This window comes from Rhyacophila brunnea, unplaced genomic scaffold, assembly GCF_057557595.1.
Source record: "Rhyacophila brunnea isolate RB1 unplaced genomic scaffold, BYU_Rbru_1.0 scaffold_7, whole genome shotgun sequence".
Taxonomy (NCBI): domain Eukaryota; kingdom Metazoa; phylum Arthropoda; class Insecta; order Trichoptera; family Rhyacophilidae; genus Rhyacophila; species Rhyacophila brunnea.
The window spans coordinates 46,559,959-46,580,931 of NW_028233339.1; the positions used below are offsets into that span (position 1 = coordinate 46,559,959).

General features: G+C 32.8%; 1 protein-coding gene across 6 annotated transcripts in view; it reads left to right on the forward strand.

Moving 5' to 3' along the window:
• Window positions 1–20,973, forward strand: part of if (integrin subunit alpha inflated) — a 292,640-nt gene that overhangs the window by 246,880 nt on the left and 24,787 nt on the right. For all 6 annotated transcript variants that reach the window (XM_085958369.1, XM_085958372.1, XM_085958373.1 and 3 more), the window contains exons 7-14: window positions 5,919–5,967; window positions 11,723–11,901; window positions 12,975–13,184; window positions 13,302–13,404; window positions 13,651–13,888; window positions 15,717–15,883; window positions 18,380–18,528; window positions 19,174–19,394. In XM_085958369.1, the coding sequence (XP_085814495.1) occupies window positions 5,919–5,967; window positions 11,723–11,901; window positions 12,975–13,184; window positions 13,302–13,404; window positions 13,651–13,888; window positions 15,717–15,883; window positions 18,380–18,528; window positions 19,174–19,394 (1,316 nt within the window). The remainder of the gene's footprint in view (window positions 1–5,918; window positions 5,968–11,722; window positions 11,902–12,974; window positions 13,185–13,301; window positions 13,405–13,650; window positions 13,889–15,716; window positions 15,884–18,379; window positions 18,529–19,173; window positions 19,395–20,973) is intronic.

A 20,973-nucleotide genomic window follows, 5' to 3' on the forward strand; every position in this document is an offset into this window, starting at 1 on the left:
AGAAGTGTACTAATAGACAACCGATCTCGAGTGTGGAAGAAAATAGGATACATGTGTCAAGAATACTGCTGTCCTTCGTTCTGACAACTGCTCCCAGTTTATGCACTGACGCTCATCCAATATTGGTGTATTTTAAGGTTGCGACACACACTATTGCCCGTCTATAATGCGTGGTTCATTTTAGTAGGACACTCAGATTCAAAAACTAAATGATCAAAAAACGATAAACTCATAAATTTCGACGGATGTACGTGGCATCAAAGAACTAGGAATCGATAAGAGTGAAAGGACCTTCGAAGGCCTTCATCCAGCAGTGGAATAAATCAAATTGTATGATACTTTGTATATTATACCGTCATATGATATTTGTAAACATTTGGTTTCATATAATTGGCCTCGAAAAAAACATTATGAATTTGACCGCTGCACCACGTAGTCAAATTTGTTGTACACTGTTTCAACAAGCTTACATTAAAAATTGAGTGTTTTCTTACCTTACGCCTTTTAACAAACAGGGATTATCTTAATTAATTCTTATCTTCGAAAACAAATTTATCGAGTGTTTTTATTGTAATACATTTGTCACTTTTTAAACCACCCTTAAAATAAGAGGCTAGACCAGTTCTTCCCAAGTTAATATAAATATTACGAATAGAATATATTTTATTGTTTTCTTCTTCGTTGGGTTCTCATAACTGGATTGTGAGTTGTGACCTGGATGATTTATATATTGTATGTACCTAGTAGGTACCAGTAGCGAAGGGTGGAGGTAGTCTGTTAAGATCCGCTATAAATAGTGCACACTAAACTTTGTCAGTTATACGTATTTGTTTTCATTGAAGTAGTTTTTAAAAATCAATTAAACCCTGCCTAACCAAACCATAATAGTTTTGGTATACGACAAAATTGTGCACACTTTTTCATTCATAGGTACTAGAGTCTGTTTTATATAAGCTGGCGTGCCGGTTTCCCCCCCGCTTCAGCATCCATCTCGTTCCCTCCAATTGAAAACTTGCAACAGTTGAACGCGATGGCACACTGCTTTACGTGTAACGTGTACGCCAGCTTATAGAATACAGACTCTAAGAATACATATTACACATATATTTTTATATATCAATAACTATATAAAAATATAAATATAGATATCAATAACTTTTCATTATTATATTTTAAATTTTTGTAATTAATATGTAACTGTTTGATTCCTTAATAAAAAATAAAAAAATATTGTTGGTTATTCTTTTTAAATTCTTTAATCCTGCCTAACCAAACTATAAATAGATAAAAAATATAATTCTATCTATAAAATATTCAAAGTTTGTATGATTTAATTGCATAATTTTAGATATTTTATAGATAAACGAGTGTGTTTTGAGAGTATGTTTTGACTTTTATATTATTATAATTATGGCATGGTTTTCGCAGGGTTTAATTGAATTCTACTTCAATGAAATAATAGGTGACAAAGTTTAGTGTGCATCATTTCGTGGGCGTATAGGCAGAAGTCACTAACTCCAGTTTTGACGAAATTGAGATTTTAATGTCATTATATGGAAAAAGTAATGCTGCTTGAATGGCAGAAGTCACGATTTAAGATTATTGAACATATAAAAAAATAAAAGTAATGAATAACTCAAAAAATAAAGATTTTACTACCATTTTAAGAACACAAAATATTGATTATGTGTATTTGGAGTTAGTGACTTCTGCCTGTACGCCCACGATTTATGGCAGATCTTAACAGCCTACCTCCACCCTTAGCCATTGGTAGGTACGTAGGCACCTATTTATTAACCAATGGACGATGAGATACCTCGAAGAATCCGCACCATCATGTCCACTTTTGCCTAGTCTCATTGAAGTCTTATTAAAATACCGTATACTAAAACCGGACCAATCTGTTGCTCCATTCAATTACATTAAAAAGTATTACATTATTTCCTTGTCAAAGAATCTTCATATCAAAATAGTATAGTTGCATCAACCTGAGGCGGCGTTTGTTTTCTTATAAAAATAATAATTTAAATAAATTGTATGAGAATGATAGCTTTGTTACTTTGATAAGCGCATCATGGATCGCTTTTTCTAAATACCGACAGAGCTTTAAGCTCCGCGCTTAGTGAAGAACGTGCTTACTCATCCCGCTATCCTTAGCACGAGTCGTGGCAGGGTTGCCAACAACTTTTACACACAAAACAATAAATTGCTTTTCTTTAATCGTATAACTATATAAAGTTATTTATAATCGTACCATATTTATTACATTTTTATATTTACTGACCGCCTGCTCTGTGATAGCAATTTGAAACCATTTTGTTTTTGAATTATTATGATTGAGAGAGTTAAGAATTGATAAGTGAGCACTTGACATTTGCGTAAATGAGTTATGATGAAATTTATTCATTCATTCATTCCGACCATGTCCGATCCTAATATGATCATTATGGGCTTCTACAGAGTTGTTTGAGAGGTTTGTATCAACAGATTTTGTTTTTTTTACGAGAAATGGATGTCAGCCACTTGCTCAACCTATTAGGTCCATAACTCACACACAAATTGAAAAACAATATATGTGCTTGCCAGACCCAGGATTCGAACCTGAGACCCATGGCACTATAGATGCTCATATTTATGATGAAAATTTAGCTTATAATATATGTGTTAATTATTATTGACGTGTGTTTTGCTGTTGACTTGTAAACAATCGCCAGTACATTATACTTATATCGCGATAGGTAATATTATGCCAATGCTTGTAGGAAATCAACCTTATTCATAAAACCTAAAAATGTTATGTTTATAATCTCAAATGCGTAAGACGCTGACCTTTCACGAGGGGGGGGGGGGTGTTCGTAAACTACCGTTTCACTACACTACTGTCATTGGGGCTCATGCCCTATTGTAGCGTTAAAAGAATATATATGTATAAAATATATATAAAATAATATTAAATTGTTATTGTGTTTAATTTTCTTTAAAACGTACCGCCATATTAATTTTATTTGGTGATTTTATAGTAGTATAATATGGAGGTGAAATGAAAATAGATAATATTTTTTAAATACAGGTAATTATTTATAGCTATACACGTGCTTAATTGGCGTATGTAGTATTTTTTATCTTATCAAGTAGGTATAATCTTTTAACATAATTTAATTTACAGTGTATGCCAAGTGATAGAGAAAAATATACAATACATAATATGTATTGGTTCTATCTACAATCATACTAGTAAGTATGTAACTTATAACCTATTTAAATACTATTGAAGATTATTGATTTAATGCAGTCAACGAGGGAAGTCGATTATGACGATCGTAAACAATTTGTTTTTCGGTTTTGTATTACTGTTGTATTACAACAGTAAAAAAAATAATTTGGTAACCCTAAATAAAATGCAACAAGTCATAATCGATGTTGATTGTTACACAACCGTGATACACCTAAAGAGACTAACCCACCGATCCGTTTGCACTTAGACCCTTTCGGCCCGATCCACGAATTAAAACTTATTATTGTAATTTTACTCTAGTCATCGGATGTAAGGTAAGTCCCTGATTGATTGTGAAATGTTTGTCGAGTCGGGAATCAAAATGGACTCGATTGACTTTGACGCAGCACTATTTTAATTGCTTATAAATCAATCAGGAAAGGGTTTCGGTTTTAAATTAGTATTCTTTTAATAAGATTGGTTAATTAATTTTATGATTTCTATTTAAATTATTTTTAGTGCCTACGTAACGCGTCTGTCGGATGTGCATTGATTAATTAGTTAGTTAGGTACCTGTGCATTTATTAATTAGGTATTGTCCGATAACAGTGGAATGATTATTACAGTATTATCTAGTAGGTATAAAGATCTACGATTGTTTGATAATTGATATTAATTCTCTTCTATGACTTTCGAAAAGCTAAGTATGTAATAAGTACGATACGTAATTGGAAATTAATCTAATTAAACGATTTGGATTGATAACAGATATTTAATATTTAATTAACTATTTCTTTTATTCAACGAATAATTAACAAGATTTAAGAATGTGCCATACTAATTATTGAACATACATAATTTTGAAAAACATGAGAAAATATATTACTTATAACCAATAGAAAAAATCTTAATTCTAATCTAAATAATACACCTGGCAGGAATTTAGAAATTTGGCAGGATTTAGAAGAGCGCTGATGAGCAGGTATATTATAAGCAATGTCATTGATTATAAGGGCCAATAGTTAAAATTTGTCGTAATTAGTATGTCACCTAATAGCATAGTGGAAAATACGCACGGGGCGTAAACCCAAGAGATGCAGGTTCAATTCCTGCGGGGTGTCTTACTTTTTTCTATTGGTTATAATATATTTTCTCATAAGTGTTTTTCAAAATTAGATATTTAATAATTTGAAATTTACTTAGAAAATTGGTGAATGTATTTTTAATTAAAGGTTATTTGCTACTATTTATTACCTACGTGTCGTATAAAAAATCTTTGAAGAATGCTAGTTGATAAATATGTTGTTTTTTAATTACCTACTAAATATAATTGAACATACATAATTTGTAAACACCTCATTCATATACCGACTAGAAAAAATCCTTTTTAGAAACAAATACGACACCCGATGGGACTTGAACCTGTAACCGCTGCATTCGCGCCAGTGTGGTTTTTCAATTAAGCTACCGGCATCCAACTTAATTACGACGATTTTAACTAGTATTTCTTACATGAAATGCTTATCGAATAGGGCTACAATGTTGACTATTGGTTTTTGTATATCGAACGAATGATGATCAGTCCAATATTTCGTTTTTATAACGTACTTAGACTTGCTATAATAAACTATTTCTTTTATTCAATGAATAATTCACAAGATTTGAGAATGTAGCATTCTATATATTATTATACATACATAATTTGAAAACATCTTATGCATATACCAAAAAAATAGATATAGTATATAAATGTAGCCTAAACCAGGGGTGGGGCAAATTGTCACACCCGAGCCACATTTGGCTCTTTGGTGACACACGTGCGAGTGGTATATCAGAAATATTGAATATTAAAAAAAAACTACATACTATTTTTCCAATAATCATGTTAACTTATTATCAACGCTTGTCAAAATTCCACCAAGATAACAATTCCCTCTAATGATATTTGCTGGAAAATGGTCTACTGTCTAAAGAATGCAGACACGAATGTTTTCAACATGGAGGTGTTCTTTTACATCCTCTTCCTTACCGTTTACAGTTTACACTGTGAATGAAATCTCTCCCAAGTTATGAAGTAATTTTAAAATATATTATAATATATTATCGTCACCTCAATACTACAACTAGATAACTCTGATTTGGCCATTGTTGGGAAAAAGAAATTTAAACTTTACTTGATTAACATAAATCTAGGCTATAATTATTATTGTTAAATTAAATATGTATTGTAATAAAAATGGAAAATTGTGCTTTTCTAATTGGGAACAATTAAATAATGTTCAATTGTATGAAAAAATATTGCAGATATATAATTTCATTTATTTAATGCATTTATGGTTTGAAAGTTATCTAATATTTTCAAACACAAACTTCTAACTTACCTAGTTTTATCATTTCGTAAAGAAGGAAATGTAGAATCATATTATGCAATAGCTATCTCAAAAACAGTGAAAATCAAGTTATCTAGTTGTAGTATTGAGGTGAAGATATGGTTCTTGAAGTATTCTAAATCATTACGTTACTCCCCTAGTGTTGTAACAAGACGAATTTTCTTCCATTCTGCTATATTATATTGAGATTTTTCGTATCAAGACACGAAATAATGGTAATTGATGCATTTATTTTCTCTGGCAAGATGATGTCACCAATAATGAACCGCCATTTTAGGAAAAACAAAAATTTAATGTTTTTTATTTTGTTACAGGATGGCCAAAGACTTTTCATCGGTGCCCCTGGAAGTTGGTACTGGCAAGGTAAAATATAAACACCAAAATATATTTCATTCATTCTTAGTCTTATTATATTTTAATCTGTGATAATATCAAAAAGACAGATATATTAAAATACCTACTATGTTCTATTAATTAATGTGCTTTTCAGGATCTAGGTTCAGTATTTTATTTGATTGAATTGTTTCAGGTAAAACATTTTACTACATATACAAATTGTATTTATACAGGTTTATTTTTATTTGTCTAATAAATCTAAGAATTCGTTTTTATGTGAATCTAATTTGGATGAAGATAATATATTAATATTATATGATTTGTACTGCGGATCAATTTAAAAATCCCACTTACTTATTTTTGACTAAGCTAGTTATTAATTTATTTTTACCTTTGAAATTTAATCAATCGAGAAACAATACAATTAATCAAGGAGTTATAGATATAACTCTGGAGAATTTAAAAAAAATGATTGTATTGGATCTCATATTATGTCAAATAGATTTAATTTGGTAAAAAAAGTCACAAATCCTGTACCACTTACCTGTAATTTTGATGAATAAATTATAAAAGGTACTTACAGTGAATGCACAATTAAGTGATTTAAACTGATTTGTATATTCTTTGATGTGTGACACAATATTTTCTGGAGTTGTAGATTATTTTTCAAAACATGCTTCTCATCAATACATCAACGAATTAAGTTAACACATCATCAGCTTTTTCCTAACAGAACAACTAATTTTTAATTTTATCGTTTATTGGAACATTTATTTTTTTGAAATTTCATATAAACGGATAAAATTGGCTATTTTCAGTTATTATTGTACTAAATCCAATGATGCTATTCATAACCATGCTATATTTACAGAACAGAGGTGTCCAATTTTAGCTGGAATCACATTACAGAGAGTTCATGTCTTTGCAGCAACAAAAACCGTTAATTTAAATGGTTCTTTAAAATATATTATATTCAATTATTAATTATTAGATTTAAATCTATTTTTATAAATAAATATTGTTTTGCTTAACCTTTTCTATGCCTCGCGATTTTACTATGGCAGTATCGGACAGCCCGCAGATTTTTAACGACACACGTTGAATGCAAAGCGAAAATCTTATTAAAATCGGTTTAATACCGATAATTTGTGGCTTAGTATTCCATAATTATTCAAACAGATATCACTGTGTGTTTAATTTTTTAGGTTATGCAAATCATTCGACAGTGGCTAGTAATTTGAGCTTAAAATCGGACGAGTTAACTCGCGAAATTTGTATGTGCGGCTTCTCGATCACGGCCTCTAGAGCGAGAAAACTCGCTGAAGGCATAGAACCTGTTAAGTGAAGTTTATATATTTTGTATGTCCTGAGGATATGACATATCTCCCGGAGTCAAATCGGGGCCTACTGTCATCAGCTGTTGGACAATCTTGCAATATGCTAAACATCATCTTGAAAACTCTGCAATTACTATTTTCCATCATAAAACCGCTAATATAATATGTTAATGCAAATTGTTGTAATAATTAAACTAAACGGTCCCACATTTCCCCGATTATATTTGGCACATGTTCCACAGGCCAGCTCTACTCAATAAGCCCTACAGTGCGATATCCCTTCATGCCCCCCCGGTTCAAGGAATATGGAGAAGGTAACCTCAGCCTCCTCTCTCTTCAGCACTGACCGCCTTCGTCCGAAGCTATTCATGTCCAACATAATAATCCACACAATTATTATTTTTCACTGTTGTAATTACCCTTGGCCAAAGCGAAAACGGATTCGATCGCTCTGAGTCTCCTATACTTACAGCTTTATTGTCTATGCAAACATTTCAATACCTAGCTAATGATCATTAACATAATAATAATTTTGATATTTTACACCTCTCACTATAAAATTGTGACAAGTATTGAGAAAACTTGATGGCGTTGCGTAGAAAGGAATAAGCCTGCAGTTCTCCTATAAACTTATAATCAATCCATCTAAAATAGAGGTTTAGTTATCATAGAATTACCAATATCATATTTAAATATTTCGGTAATAAGTCTTACATTGGACTGCGAGACCAATAATTTAAAAAAATACAGAAAACCTTGATTTTCTGTTTGATATTTTTCCCATTGTCATTTTGTTTACACGGCTATTGAAATGTTTGCATTGATTTATGGTGAATTAATATATTTAATATGATTAATAATAATAATATATCTACTACATTGCAATATGGGTGTAGGCTGACGGAGATTTGAGACATTTTGGCTGAGACGAACGACACTAATGCTGGCTTTTTAGGACCTCATCAGACAAAAACACATGCATCACAGCTACAAATTATTTAAAATTTGAATGCTGCCAACATTATTAATTTTAGTATTGTCATCGATTGATATTTTTTCACACTACACAAACTTTTATCATCGTAATTTTTGACCCTACAGAAAAAATATACCTTAATTATTTGAAAAATTACATAAACTTAATATCAATATAATTATGACTTGAGCTGTTTTTGGGGAGCTAGTGCTACTATGACATCTAGTGAGGAAATTACGAAAGAAACTTACAATTAAATAGGAAACTGTTATAAAATAAGCTTTCAGCTTAGTATTACATAACATATTATGTTTATCATTTTAATGTAGTTTAATATTATGTTCAAACTAATAGGCAGCGAGACATTTTTGAATAATTTATGGTTTTAATTGTATTTTTTAATTTAACTAGGTACCTATTTAGAAAACGTCAAATTTTCTAGAAAATATAAAGGTGTTTAAGTAGGTACCTATATTATAATATTAATTATTAAATTATAATTTTTATTTTTATTTATATCTAACCAAGCTATGGTACTGTCATGGTTAAACTCCATGTTTCGTAATTCCATCACTAGACATCCCTAGTAGAATTTCACGCTGCCTTATTGTGACCATCATAATATATTTTATCGAGTCATCTTAGTATACACGTCTACATTACCAACATATACGAGTTAAAATTAAAACAATTCAATTCAAATTCAAATTTAATTATACATTTGGCACTACATTTTCACAATGTCAATTTAATATTCACTGTATGACATATTCTGCCTTAGATCGCTTTAATTATTGTAAATGATGAGACCGCAAAGTAATCGCAACGCATGGTCATTGTTAGACTGACAATGGGCAGACGTGTCCATGTTGCATGAAGTGTTTGTTCACAGTATATGCTAAATGTTTTGTTTCTATCTTATAATATTATTAATAATAATTACCTACTATTGTTGATTTCACTTTGTGTACAGAATAATGGCAGATCACTAACCATCATCCGATGATTATTATCCAAGTATCCCATCTTATATTTTCATGTCAAAGGATGTAACATGTTAACCATAGTGTAGCCATAAATATAAATAAATAAAATAAAATAAAAACTATAAATACTATTCATCAGAGAAACACAGGCACGCTTTCTCTGTCTTCTATCGATGGTTAATAGAAGACGTGAGATTGTATCATTTTGTTACTACAATTTACAATTGAACGTATTGTCTGTGTTTCTTAAATTGCACAAAGTTTTATCCAATTTTAATGATATTGACATTAAATTTGGCATTCAGTCCTTTTTACACCCACATGCAATCTTATTATTCATAAAATCGAAAAATACAAAATGGTCAGTGTGACAAAGTTGTTGTTTTGATTGCAAACTTTTCATAATGTGACCTGGTCATTTATTTCGTTACAACATGATCACAAAGTAAAAATTGAATTCACAAAAAATATATATATGAATGCGACCACATTTTTATTCTTTCCATTAGTTAAAAATACTGAAGAAATCTGTTTAACCAATATACAAAATTATTGTTGACTATTAATCGCGATACTTATTAATTATTTAATGATATTAATTTTCTTATCTTTTCACAACGTAATAATATATAATATGTTAAAATGCACCGAAAATAAACCATCTTGCAAATATAATAATTATTAAACTCTTCCAAAGACCCTGATGAATGTATGAGTCTGTTTTGCGAGCCACTGCTCTAAATCTGATTTCAAACCAAACTGAAGTCCAAGAGCCACAAATTTCGCCAATCGACATTATAAAGTAAAAGATTTAGTTTGGCTTGAAATTTACTCAGGACGGCTCGCAAAACTCATCCGTGTGTCGATCAGAATCTTATATTATAGTACCGATTTACAAATTATATTAACGGCTGAAATAATAATGTTGTCAATAGTAAAATGTGTCTATTTGAGAACATAAACAATAAAACTGCTACTAAACTTAACTCACTAAAGCAGTAATGAGTTGTTGTACCAATACTTAATGGATGGTGATGGTTAATAATATGTTTTAGCTATTTAAACGACAGTATTGTACAAAGTTAGAATGATCACTTGTTTAACTAATGTATTGTTCGTTACAAAAGAGTGAACCTACTTACATAATAATATCGTCACTGTTCTGGCAGAAGACACTAATTCGAAAAAATTACATATTGAGTTAGTTATACCAAAATGTTCCTTATTTCAAACATTACCGTCTGGAAACCTTCTTAATAAATAAACAGTCTTTATTTTAAAGTCATCCTTTTTACGATTACTTAATAAACTTACATGATAGACCATTTCAAACATTTTAACAACTTCAAAGTCAAATTACTCAAAACTAGTATTCTCCAGTTAGTGTGTTCTGCCAGAACAGAGACGATATATTCCATATAAGAAGAGATTTTATAATGTCAGCGACTTTGATATAAACACATGATAATAATAATATATCGTCTATGTAAGTTCAATACTGCATATGAGCCAATATGTACAAAATACGTATTTTTGGCGCTCTCGATTAAACGGCACAAGCCGCATTGATTGGTGCATTCAAATTTTGAAATTGACCAATAGACTACTTGCACTCGGTTAAAATCAATACCCCGTATGAATTATCCATACTAAAGAAGCAAGCAAGACCGCGTACATCCCTAGATCCAATACAGCGGACGAGCGGAGAGTTGCGGCAATACCGCCTAAGATCCAACTGATTTACAAAATAATCCTATGGCAATTAATTTGTACAGACGCATACGATATTAAAAATATATTTTCTAATATAAAACAGGAAGACACAATAAACTGCATTAAAATTAATTTTTTATCTTTTTTGCGAGGTTTTTTGTTCTTCCTGAACATTTTGACAAATGGTTCTTCCGCGGTACTGAACTTACATAGACGATATACTGTTTTATAAGATGTATGAGCATTATGCGCTTTTCCACCGAGCCGGCAAGCAAAATATAGTTTTAGATTCACTGTTACAGAAATAAAACGCTATATAGTGCGATTTCTATACTGTGGCCCACACATCAGAAGGCTATATATAGTATGAAAACACAGTAGCAGGGAACGGGGTTAAAATAAATGTACATGAAGCAGAAGGAGTAATTTTAGTTCCTTGAATGTCATGTCGGTGATGATGTGTCCGCCACAATATAGAAGTCTCACTGTACTTAGATGCTTTCACAAAAGAATGAAAATAATTGCTATATCACCAATGGTTGGTGGCATGATAATCGAAAACCTTCGTTTAGTGTACTGAAGGACTGTTGCAAAATGAAGTACTTACAGCGCCATTATATGGATTCATGTCATTATCATTTTTCCAGTTAAATTTGTATAAATGAGCATGTAACTAACTGTTGACAGGAATTTGAATATTATGTAAGTATAATAAAAATTTTGCAAATTCTTTTGTACGAGACTTGCTAATTTACAATTTCGATTTTTAGGTCAGCTTTACTCGCACGGTGTGGGTGGCGAGCCGGCTCTTGTGTACAAGACATCCGAAAGTAGCCCATCGGATGACGACTCATACTTGGGTTACTCGGTGGCGGTTGGAGACTTCACAGGAAACGGCCAACAAGGAGTCGCCGTCGGTATGCCCAGAGGAAGCCTTCTCTATGGAAAGGTAAAGCTCATACTCATTGTATTTTTTTTCTTTCTTTCGACCATGTCCGATCCTAATAGGATCATGTGGGCCTCCACAGAGTGGAGGTTTGTATTAACAGATTTTGTTTTTACGAGAAATGGATATCAGCCACTTGCTCAACCTATTAGGTCCATACTCTGAAATTGAAATTGAATTTAATTGAAAAACAATATGTGTACTTGCCAGACCAAGGATTTGAACCTGGGACCGACGACGCTATAGGCCAACCCTTAAGTCACGCGGCACACTCATTATATAGTACACTCTCAGTAATCCGCCGCTCGATTATCCGACTACTACTATAATCCGCTGTTATTTTTACTAGTTGAAAACACAAAATCAAGCTCTATAATTCGCCGGTATTCGATTGTCAAATTCGGTAGTCCGCTGTATACACTGTATACAGCGGACTACTCCGTCTCATCTGTGTTGTATACTTATACAACACAGATGAGACGGGTTAATTTTGGAAACTTCTTCGTAAAACATACGTTCATCGCGAAGAAAGTAATGTACCAGGCAGGAAAGTGCCCAAGGACCGCATCACAATAAAATTATGACGTGCTCCAATGCAACCGGGACACTCAAAATGAAGCTTTTGGTCATAGGGAAAGCCAGGAAAAATATCTGCCTCACTGAACAACTGGTTGTGTCAAGTGATTTACTGTTTAATATTTATTTAATAAACTTGGTTTATAAATATGTATAATTTAGTAAATACTTGATTTTGATTATAAATAAAACGGTAATTTGCTAGTATAAATTTCTCAAAAAAACTATTTTCACGAAATACCTGTTTTAATTTTTACCATATTTTGTATGTATGCACTATAATCCGCCGCTTTCACTAATTGGACACTTGTCTGGTTTTTGGGGTGGTGGATTACTGAGAGAGTACTGTACTGTTATACTCTTCTTCGTCTCAGAAGTTGGAATGTGAGGAATAATATCTAAATGAGAATTGTTTGATGATGCGAATGTATTCTGATTTCAATTAAAAATAATAATTCCGTACTGATGAATTTGTGTCTAAACATAAATATATTTTTTAGGTCATACTGTACACTTGGGACCTGAGAAACCATCAGAATTTAACGGGAGAACAGATCGGAGCGTATTTTGGATATTGCATGTGCGCTTCGGATGTGGACGGAGACGGCCTAGACGATCTCGTCGTCGGAGCTCCCATGTACACCGTCCCCAACAGTGAAGGGAAGTACGACGTCGGAAGAATTTATGTCATCTACCAGAAGAGTGAAATGGTAATTTTTTCCCAATAAACAAATACTTAGATTCACTTGAACGTTCATTCATTCGTATGACATGTTTTTTACACGATAATGAAAATGTTTTAATTAAATTTTATTGGGATGTTACAGGGTCGGTACCAACGTGTGCACTACCGAGACGGCACGATGTCTCGTGCCAGATTTGGTTTGTCTCTCGCTAGATTGGGTGACATCAATATGGACGGCTACGGAGGTGAGAATGTTGCCCTTATTTAAACTTTTTTGTATCCTGCTCATGATAGATAGATCCATAGAAAAAACCAGTTAAAAAATAAGTAAATAAATTGTAAATATGGATCCGGTTGAAATATAAGAAGCAGATTTTGCGTTTGTACGATGAGGTGATAATATATTATAATGAACATCCACTGCCTCTAGTTAGAAACGACAGGATTACACCTACGTTCATTTCCAGTAACATTCTGTTGTAAATCCTCAGATTTTGCTGTGGGTGCACCGTACGATGGAAAGACAGGCAGCGGTGCGGTCTACATCTACCACGGCAGCGCCAACGGAGTGAGGGAGAAGCCGTCGCAAATAATCAGAGCGGAAGATATTTATTCCGGCCCTCTTTCCACTTTCGGATTCTCCGTGGGCGGAGGACTCGATTTGGACAGCAATGAATACTCGGACCTCGTCGTCGGAGCCTATGAAACCGACACTGCCTTCTTGTTCAGGTACCTATATCGATTTCTCATTACTTCCGCGTGACAGTGACCTTTTGGTTTATATTATGATAAAAATGAAATCAGTTAGCAGCACACTTATAATATTATAGGTATATCCAGTGGCGGCTCGTGGATAGAATATTTGGGGCTGCTGCGGTTGATTAAAAATAAAAATAAATGTTTATTTGGATTATATTTTGCTATTAACATCAAAATTAAATATAAATAATTAATTATATTAATAATTAAAATAAAGAACTTTGCATAAATTGCTTGCAGAAATAAATTTTAACAATGTTAAATAAATCATTAGCTATATTTCTTTCCTCGCTGTGGCGCGCATGCTCACGTGCGACGCAGAAACGGAAAAATACTGAAATCTGGCTGTCTGACCGGCAGTACCAATTATTAGGCTTCCAGCTGTGAGCACCGCTCCCCATTCGCCCCTCCTGCGCCCACTCGAGAATATTCTATTGAAATCGGTACTCGGTGCGCGGGAGAGCATTTTACACGCTTAAATAATATTGATATTTTCATATAATATACATAAATTCATATATATATAATTTGCTTGGGGGTGCTGCTGTTCTGCAGTGCATATGGACGAGCCGCCACTGGGTATATCTCAGGATATCTGCAATATTCTAGATTTACATATAAATATTTGGATTTATGGTTAAAATCTGGTTTTTAAATCCTTGTAAATTTAATCTCTATTATTATTTCATATTTTGGCAGTAGGTATATTTATTGACTTAAATAAATAATTGTCTGAACAGTAAATGAAGTTAATAATATTAATGTATGGACCGGATGTATGCCACACTACAATTTTGTGCGCACAAGGCCGGCCATAGAAAATGAGCATGTATACACACTTTACTTCCCCTGTTGATTGTTTGAAATAATTTATTAATATATTGTACACACACTGCCATCTTTTGGAATCATGGTAAAATACTTAACTGAAATACAAGCCTTTATGATTTACTTTTAAAAAAATGTGTTTGTAAAGTTTTTCATAGAAATTTGTGGCCCGCCAGGTGTCACCATGTAAATAGGTACCTCTTGGCGTTTACTGTAGGAATCTATGTTAACTACCCATAGAAACTATAAAAGCCAGTCATCAAAGATTGGACCTCATTCATAATTATTATGAACCACCAATTTATGTCACTTTTGAAACTGGGAAATTTCAAAATGACTTTCATATTGATAATTCTAATGAACTGATAAACTATAATTCAAAGTAGAACCCATTGAAATTCACTGCTATTAATAGATAGTGCGATGCATAGACTAATGTAATATACTATAATTTATAGGTGTGATGTATAGATACCTCAATCTTTTTTAGAACATATCGCACCGTGAGTGTAAAACCAACGCATCTACAAAAGACATATTTTGGATATATTAGGGTTGAAGTCTTCGTTTTGTTAGGAGAAATAGATTTTCTAAAAAAAAAACATAATATTTATACCTACATTATATTGCATGTTCTTTCAGTTACTTCACTTTTACATGATCAGGTTCACGACTTCTGCAGTTGTTTTGCATTTAATCTCGAAATTGAAAAATTTGCAGATACGTTGGTTTTACACTCACGGTGCGATATGTGCAATATACTATTATAAAAGAAGTCATGACAGGTGAAAACACCCGGACAAGAAAGCACTCGGAGGGTCTTTTAGGGTTTATTGCTCTGTAGCTGGCTGGAGAGATCTTGAACTCGTACAAAGCATAGTTGAATTACTCCATATAACATTTGTCATTAATGACAACACAAGAACTATTTTAAAACAATAAAGCTTATGTATTATATTTTATATTCCAGAGCGAAACCGGTTGTCCAAATGACGGCAAGCATTGAATTCGGATCGCAGGCCAAGCTCATTTCTCTGGATGACCGCAACTGCCAGTTGCACAACAAGCAAAGAGTGGCTTGCACAAACATCACGTACTGCTTGGAGTACAAAGGAATCGGCGTAGACACGGCAGTTGGTAAGTTCATTCTCTTTTGAATCCGTAAGTAAGATTTAATTAAAAATCAAAATTTCATTTTGATAATGGATACAATATGTACAGACCTAAAAATTTATCTGAAGAATGGGATGGGGGAGCCACTGTCGAAAACTACCCAATCAAGACTCGTAACTGGACAAAATCTGACATTCGAATGATATTTTCAAAATGGCGTCCTATGCTAGTTTGTAGTTCCATTTTTAGCCAATCCACAGATAAGTTTGTAGGTCTATAACACATAGTTTTTTATCCGATCGATTATAATAATAATTTTACGTCACACTGTTGTACTACTACTAAAGAAAGGTTGCGTTACATTTTACGACAGTGTTAAATTGGCTACAATCGTGGATTTAAACAGACAACAGAGATGATTCAATTTGTTTCAAAGTTTGTTTGATTCAATCATTTGTAGCAGTGTTTTGTATTAGATTAGACCATTATTTAATTTAGTTATGAAGAATAGGCAGTCATGTGTGTAGAAATGATTTATAATGTAATTTTTTTCCAAGCTAATGGATTTATTTGTGAGTTGGGTGAGTCGTAAGGATATTTTGCACACGCTCCCTTTGGACCGCAAAAGTCATAGGATTTACAACAATAACGGTGGACATATTATCACATTCGTAGTGTGCCATAAATATTATGATGGAAATAAGTTGATTTGCATATTATGAAGGGTACATGTGAAGAACATATTGTTATGTCACATTTTTTATTTTTTTTTAAACTGGAAATGCAATCTCGTAGATCAAATCAAGTACTACAAGATGGTATTTTAATTTTGGCATTGACTGTAAAGTTGTGAATATAATGAGAAGCATGTCGTGTACTGTCACTCTGTCATGGCGACAAATTTAGTCTATGGTTTCGTCATTTTGCAGAATATTTTGAATGAACACGATCTCCGTAAATTCAATGATGGAGTGACAGAATCCAACCTGCAGACACCATAGATAATAGACAACATTCTTTTGAAAAATACATAGTGCCAACTGCTAAAAACAAAAAATATGCGATTTTGACATGGGTTGAAAATGTGTAGGCATGTAGAAAATGATAAAAAATGTTCATTGAGTCATGCAGGTGTCAATGCAGTGCGGTACAACGTGAGGTGACCTCATTGGTGTATCGGCAGATTTTGCTAACTGACAATGTTCGTTTAAAGGTTCAAAATGTGCTACGGGATGGGAGCATCAGTCTGATTTAAACACCAAGAAAAACAACATTACACACTTTTTCCCCGTAGCGGCAGCTTTCTGTGACGTCACGTGATAGTACGCGACGTGCAGCATAATATAATCACAACTTTATAGTCAAAGCATTGAAAATTATCATACAGGCTAAAAACAATAAAAATGTCCATTTCATTCAGGGTAAAAACATGTATTGTCTGTGATCTACAATTACGTCAGACTTGAGACTCCTGATAGTGCATAGGAACCATAAACCAAAAGTCAGACAAAAACCGACGCCCATTAGAGTCATTGACAGACAAGTCTTTAATTAACGATATCTCAGTTTGACCTTCGTGTGACATAACATGTTCTTCTCCTGTACTCTTCATTTGTCACTTTTGTGCACCAAAGGGAATGATTGTTATAAATGTTAATAAATGTGTCAAATCATCACTTAGAGAGTTATTTTTCAAAGACTTATTGTTCTCACTTTCATAACTATTCATTGTTTTTTTTACATCGCATTAAGTGTGCTGTACAATATTGCAAAGCATTTCAGTTTTATATTGTATAGTTCAGACTGACTATATTATATTTCTTAAAACCATTGAATTCACATCATGTTGTATCAATCCATTTAAAAATAACATATTATTGTAATAAAATCATACAACATGATTAATCACCTCAGACAGAATAAATGATTTATATGCTTTACATTTTATATGTAAAAAAAAAACCTATACTTATACTTAATAATAATTTTGATTACTACTTAAGTGTTGTTTAGTAATCATACTGTTAATAATTTTAAGAGCTAAGTTACGAGTACATGATGCTACAAATTCATGCAAACTTCAACACCTCAATGATGGATCTTGCAAGATCTGAGAGACTTGCATCAAGATCAAAGTTGTAGTATTGCAAATTATGTGAATTTGCAGTGCCATGTGGGTTGGCCCTCGCTGGAAAGCATTTTATAATATATATTTTGTATGCATGTATTTGCAACATGTGAGTAGGTTACGATTAAAATCACCGCTTGCTCAAAATATAATTGTTATACATTTCGCTTTTGTACATAAATAGAGACACTGGCATAAACACAGATATATATATACAAAGTCCATCTTTTCATTAAAAAATTATGGACTTTGTATTTGTCTGATTTTGAGCTTGTGTTAGCTTAGCGTTTTAATATGACCAGGCGGCTGTTTTTTCAATATTTCGTACAGCGAAATTGATGTTTTATCATTTTGCAACGTGTCGTTCAGCCGTTGATGCATTCTGTTTTCAGAATTCGACTTGGAATTTATTCTCGATACGAAAAAACCGAACGACCCGCGTCTCTTCTTCGTGGACAACGAGGGACACTACAAGCGCACCATGAAGATTGCGCTCGTCAGAGAAGAACTCACCTGCAACATTTTAAATGTTTACATTGTGGTAAGAAGACGTTTCAACAATGATACATTTTTACTATTTATAAATCGTAATAGCAGGCGCAGGCCTTTTTTATAATATTTAATATCCAGTGGTGACTTACCCTTTTTAACTAACACTAAAAGGCACATTTTTGTCTCATGGGTTTATATATTTTTTGTCCTATATACATGTCATAAAAAATATCACAGTGTTGGCACTATACCATTATAGAGTAATTTTGGCCGAGTTGTTTATTGTTGCTATTGACTTTTTACAAAAAAAAATTGTGATCGATATATTCAGATTTGCGGATCTAAATGAAAAATTTTACTCACATGTTAATGGAGTATGTATGTCGACGAGAATAATCTTAATCTCCGCTTTAAGCTCGAAATACGCCCAGCAGCTGACCGCATCAATCGAATAGGTTCAGAGGAAGTCAGCGACAGAGGCGGGTGTTTAAACTGTAAGCTGTTATCCACAAACAGTTTTTGTTTCAAAACAAATAAGTACATGCAATGTTCACAATCCAGCAAAAATTGTGTTGCAATTGACCCGTCAGTGATACCCACTATAGAGCTGACAATTAATTATGATTATAAAATAATTTTCTGCATGTCGAGAGGAAGAAACATATTCATATGATTTGTTTTTTCATGAGTGCAGGATAGAGTGCGCGATAAGCTGACCCCCATCGAAGCGGAGATGAAGTACAGCATGAGGAACCAGAAGAGCTCTTCGGTGGTGACCAGTCGCAACCCTCGCTCCGTGCTGCAGCCCATCCTGGACCAGAACGTGCTCAACTCGCAGAAGGACTCCATCAACATCCTCAAGAACTGCGGACCGAGCAACGTCTGCATCCCCGACCTCAGGGTCATCGCAACCCCGTCAGTCACTTAGATTCCACCTAATATATAACTTTATCTCACGGGCATGGCCGATGACCTAGGGCCTAGTTTTACGAAAGCACTCAGCAGGGAGATGAGAGATTAGCATGCAAAACTTATGGAACCCTATTGAGCAGCTAATCTATATACTGATGTGTTAGTCATCAATTTAAAACGAATTCATTCCATGAAGATTCCATCTGTTCTGTGTACTTTTCTCCATATTGTGACTTGACCTGATATTTCCACTCAATTTAGATAGAGTAGTTAAAACACTTCACTCTATCAGTTTGTCAGAATCAGATTTCTTATATAGTATAACCTCAGGTATCCGGACCTCGATTATCCAGATTCCTTTTTTAGTTCTTATCAGTTTTGTATGATCGATTATAAGAACGTCATATTTTGTGAGATGTGGTATGACAGGACGTTCATTGAGCTTTGTTCTGCAAGTAAAGTAGATGTTTTAATATTATTTTGATTATCCGGATTTATCTTTATTCTGAAAAAAATACTGAATGACACAATATCTTCTCGTATAATTATCGTCTTTGGTTATTGTCCATAATTCTAGTGAATGAGAGTAAAGAAATATTTTTTATAACCAATTAATCAAATATTAAAATTTTATAGTTGTATTGTATGTATATATCATGAATTTATTACCGCCAAGTAAATACTAAATCTCATGAAATGATTAAAATCCTACTAAACTGTCTGCTTTTATTCTATGACTAACCTAAACCTAGTATCTACTAATATTTTGTTGTACATAGTTTAATTACTAAAACCCAGAATTTTATAACTAATATTCTTCTATTATGTATGTATTTAATATTATATGGATTAGGTGTTATCTGAATTTAGATGAGACTGCAATCTTACACTTTGGTTGTTAACGCAATTGTCATAGTGATAATTTATGTAATTTGAAATGAATTCAGGAAAAGAGAATTTTGTTTGTTTTATGGTAATTGACCACTTGTCTTATTAGTGTAAGGCCTGAGTGGACGACGTCCGGCGGGGCGTATATAACCGTGTGTGAAATGCCCAAAAAAGACATTGTCTACGAACATTTCACACACGGTTATACATTTGAGTTGCGCACACCGTAGTTGCCCTGCCGGACACCGTCCACTCAGGACTTACGGTTACAAAGTGTCCTAAGTTGTCTCAAGTCGTATGATGCCTATTCCTATTTTTTAAGGTTTTATTTCTCACAATAAATACATATGTTTTATTTTTATCCTGAGCTTATTTTCTTCCTTACCTACTGCAATTTAATTATGTCAACATACAATGTTCTATGTATGTGCCTACTGCCTACTGCCTATTCACCTGTGTTCTAGAATATTTCTAATTTTATTAATATTATTTAACTAATACACTAATACAATACCTATATTGATGCTATTTATATATATATATATGAAGAGCAAAGCATTTAAATCCTTCAAAATTATGCTTGACAGTAGAATATACCTTCCACAAACAAAACTTTTACCTGAAAAATAAAAATTTTGAAAATAAATTTAGAAAATATAATATCACTATTTCAAATTTATGTCAGTAAACAAAC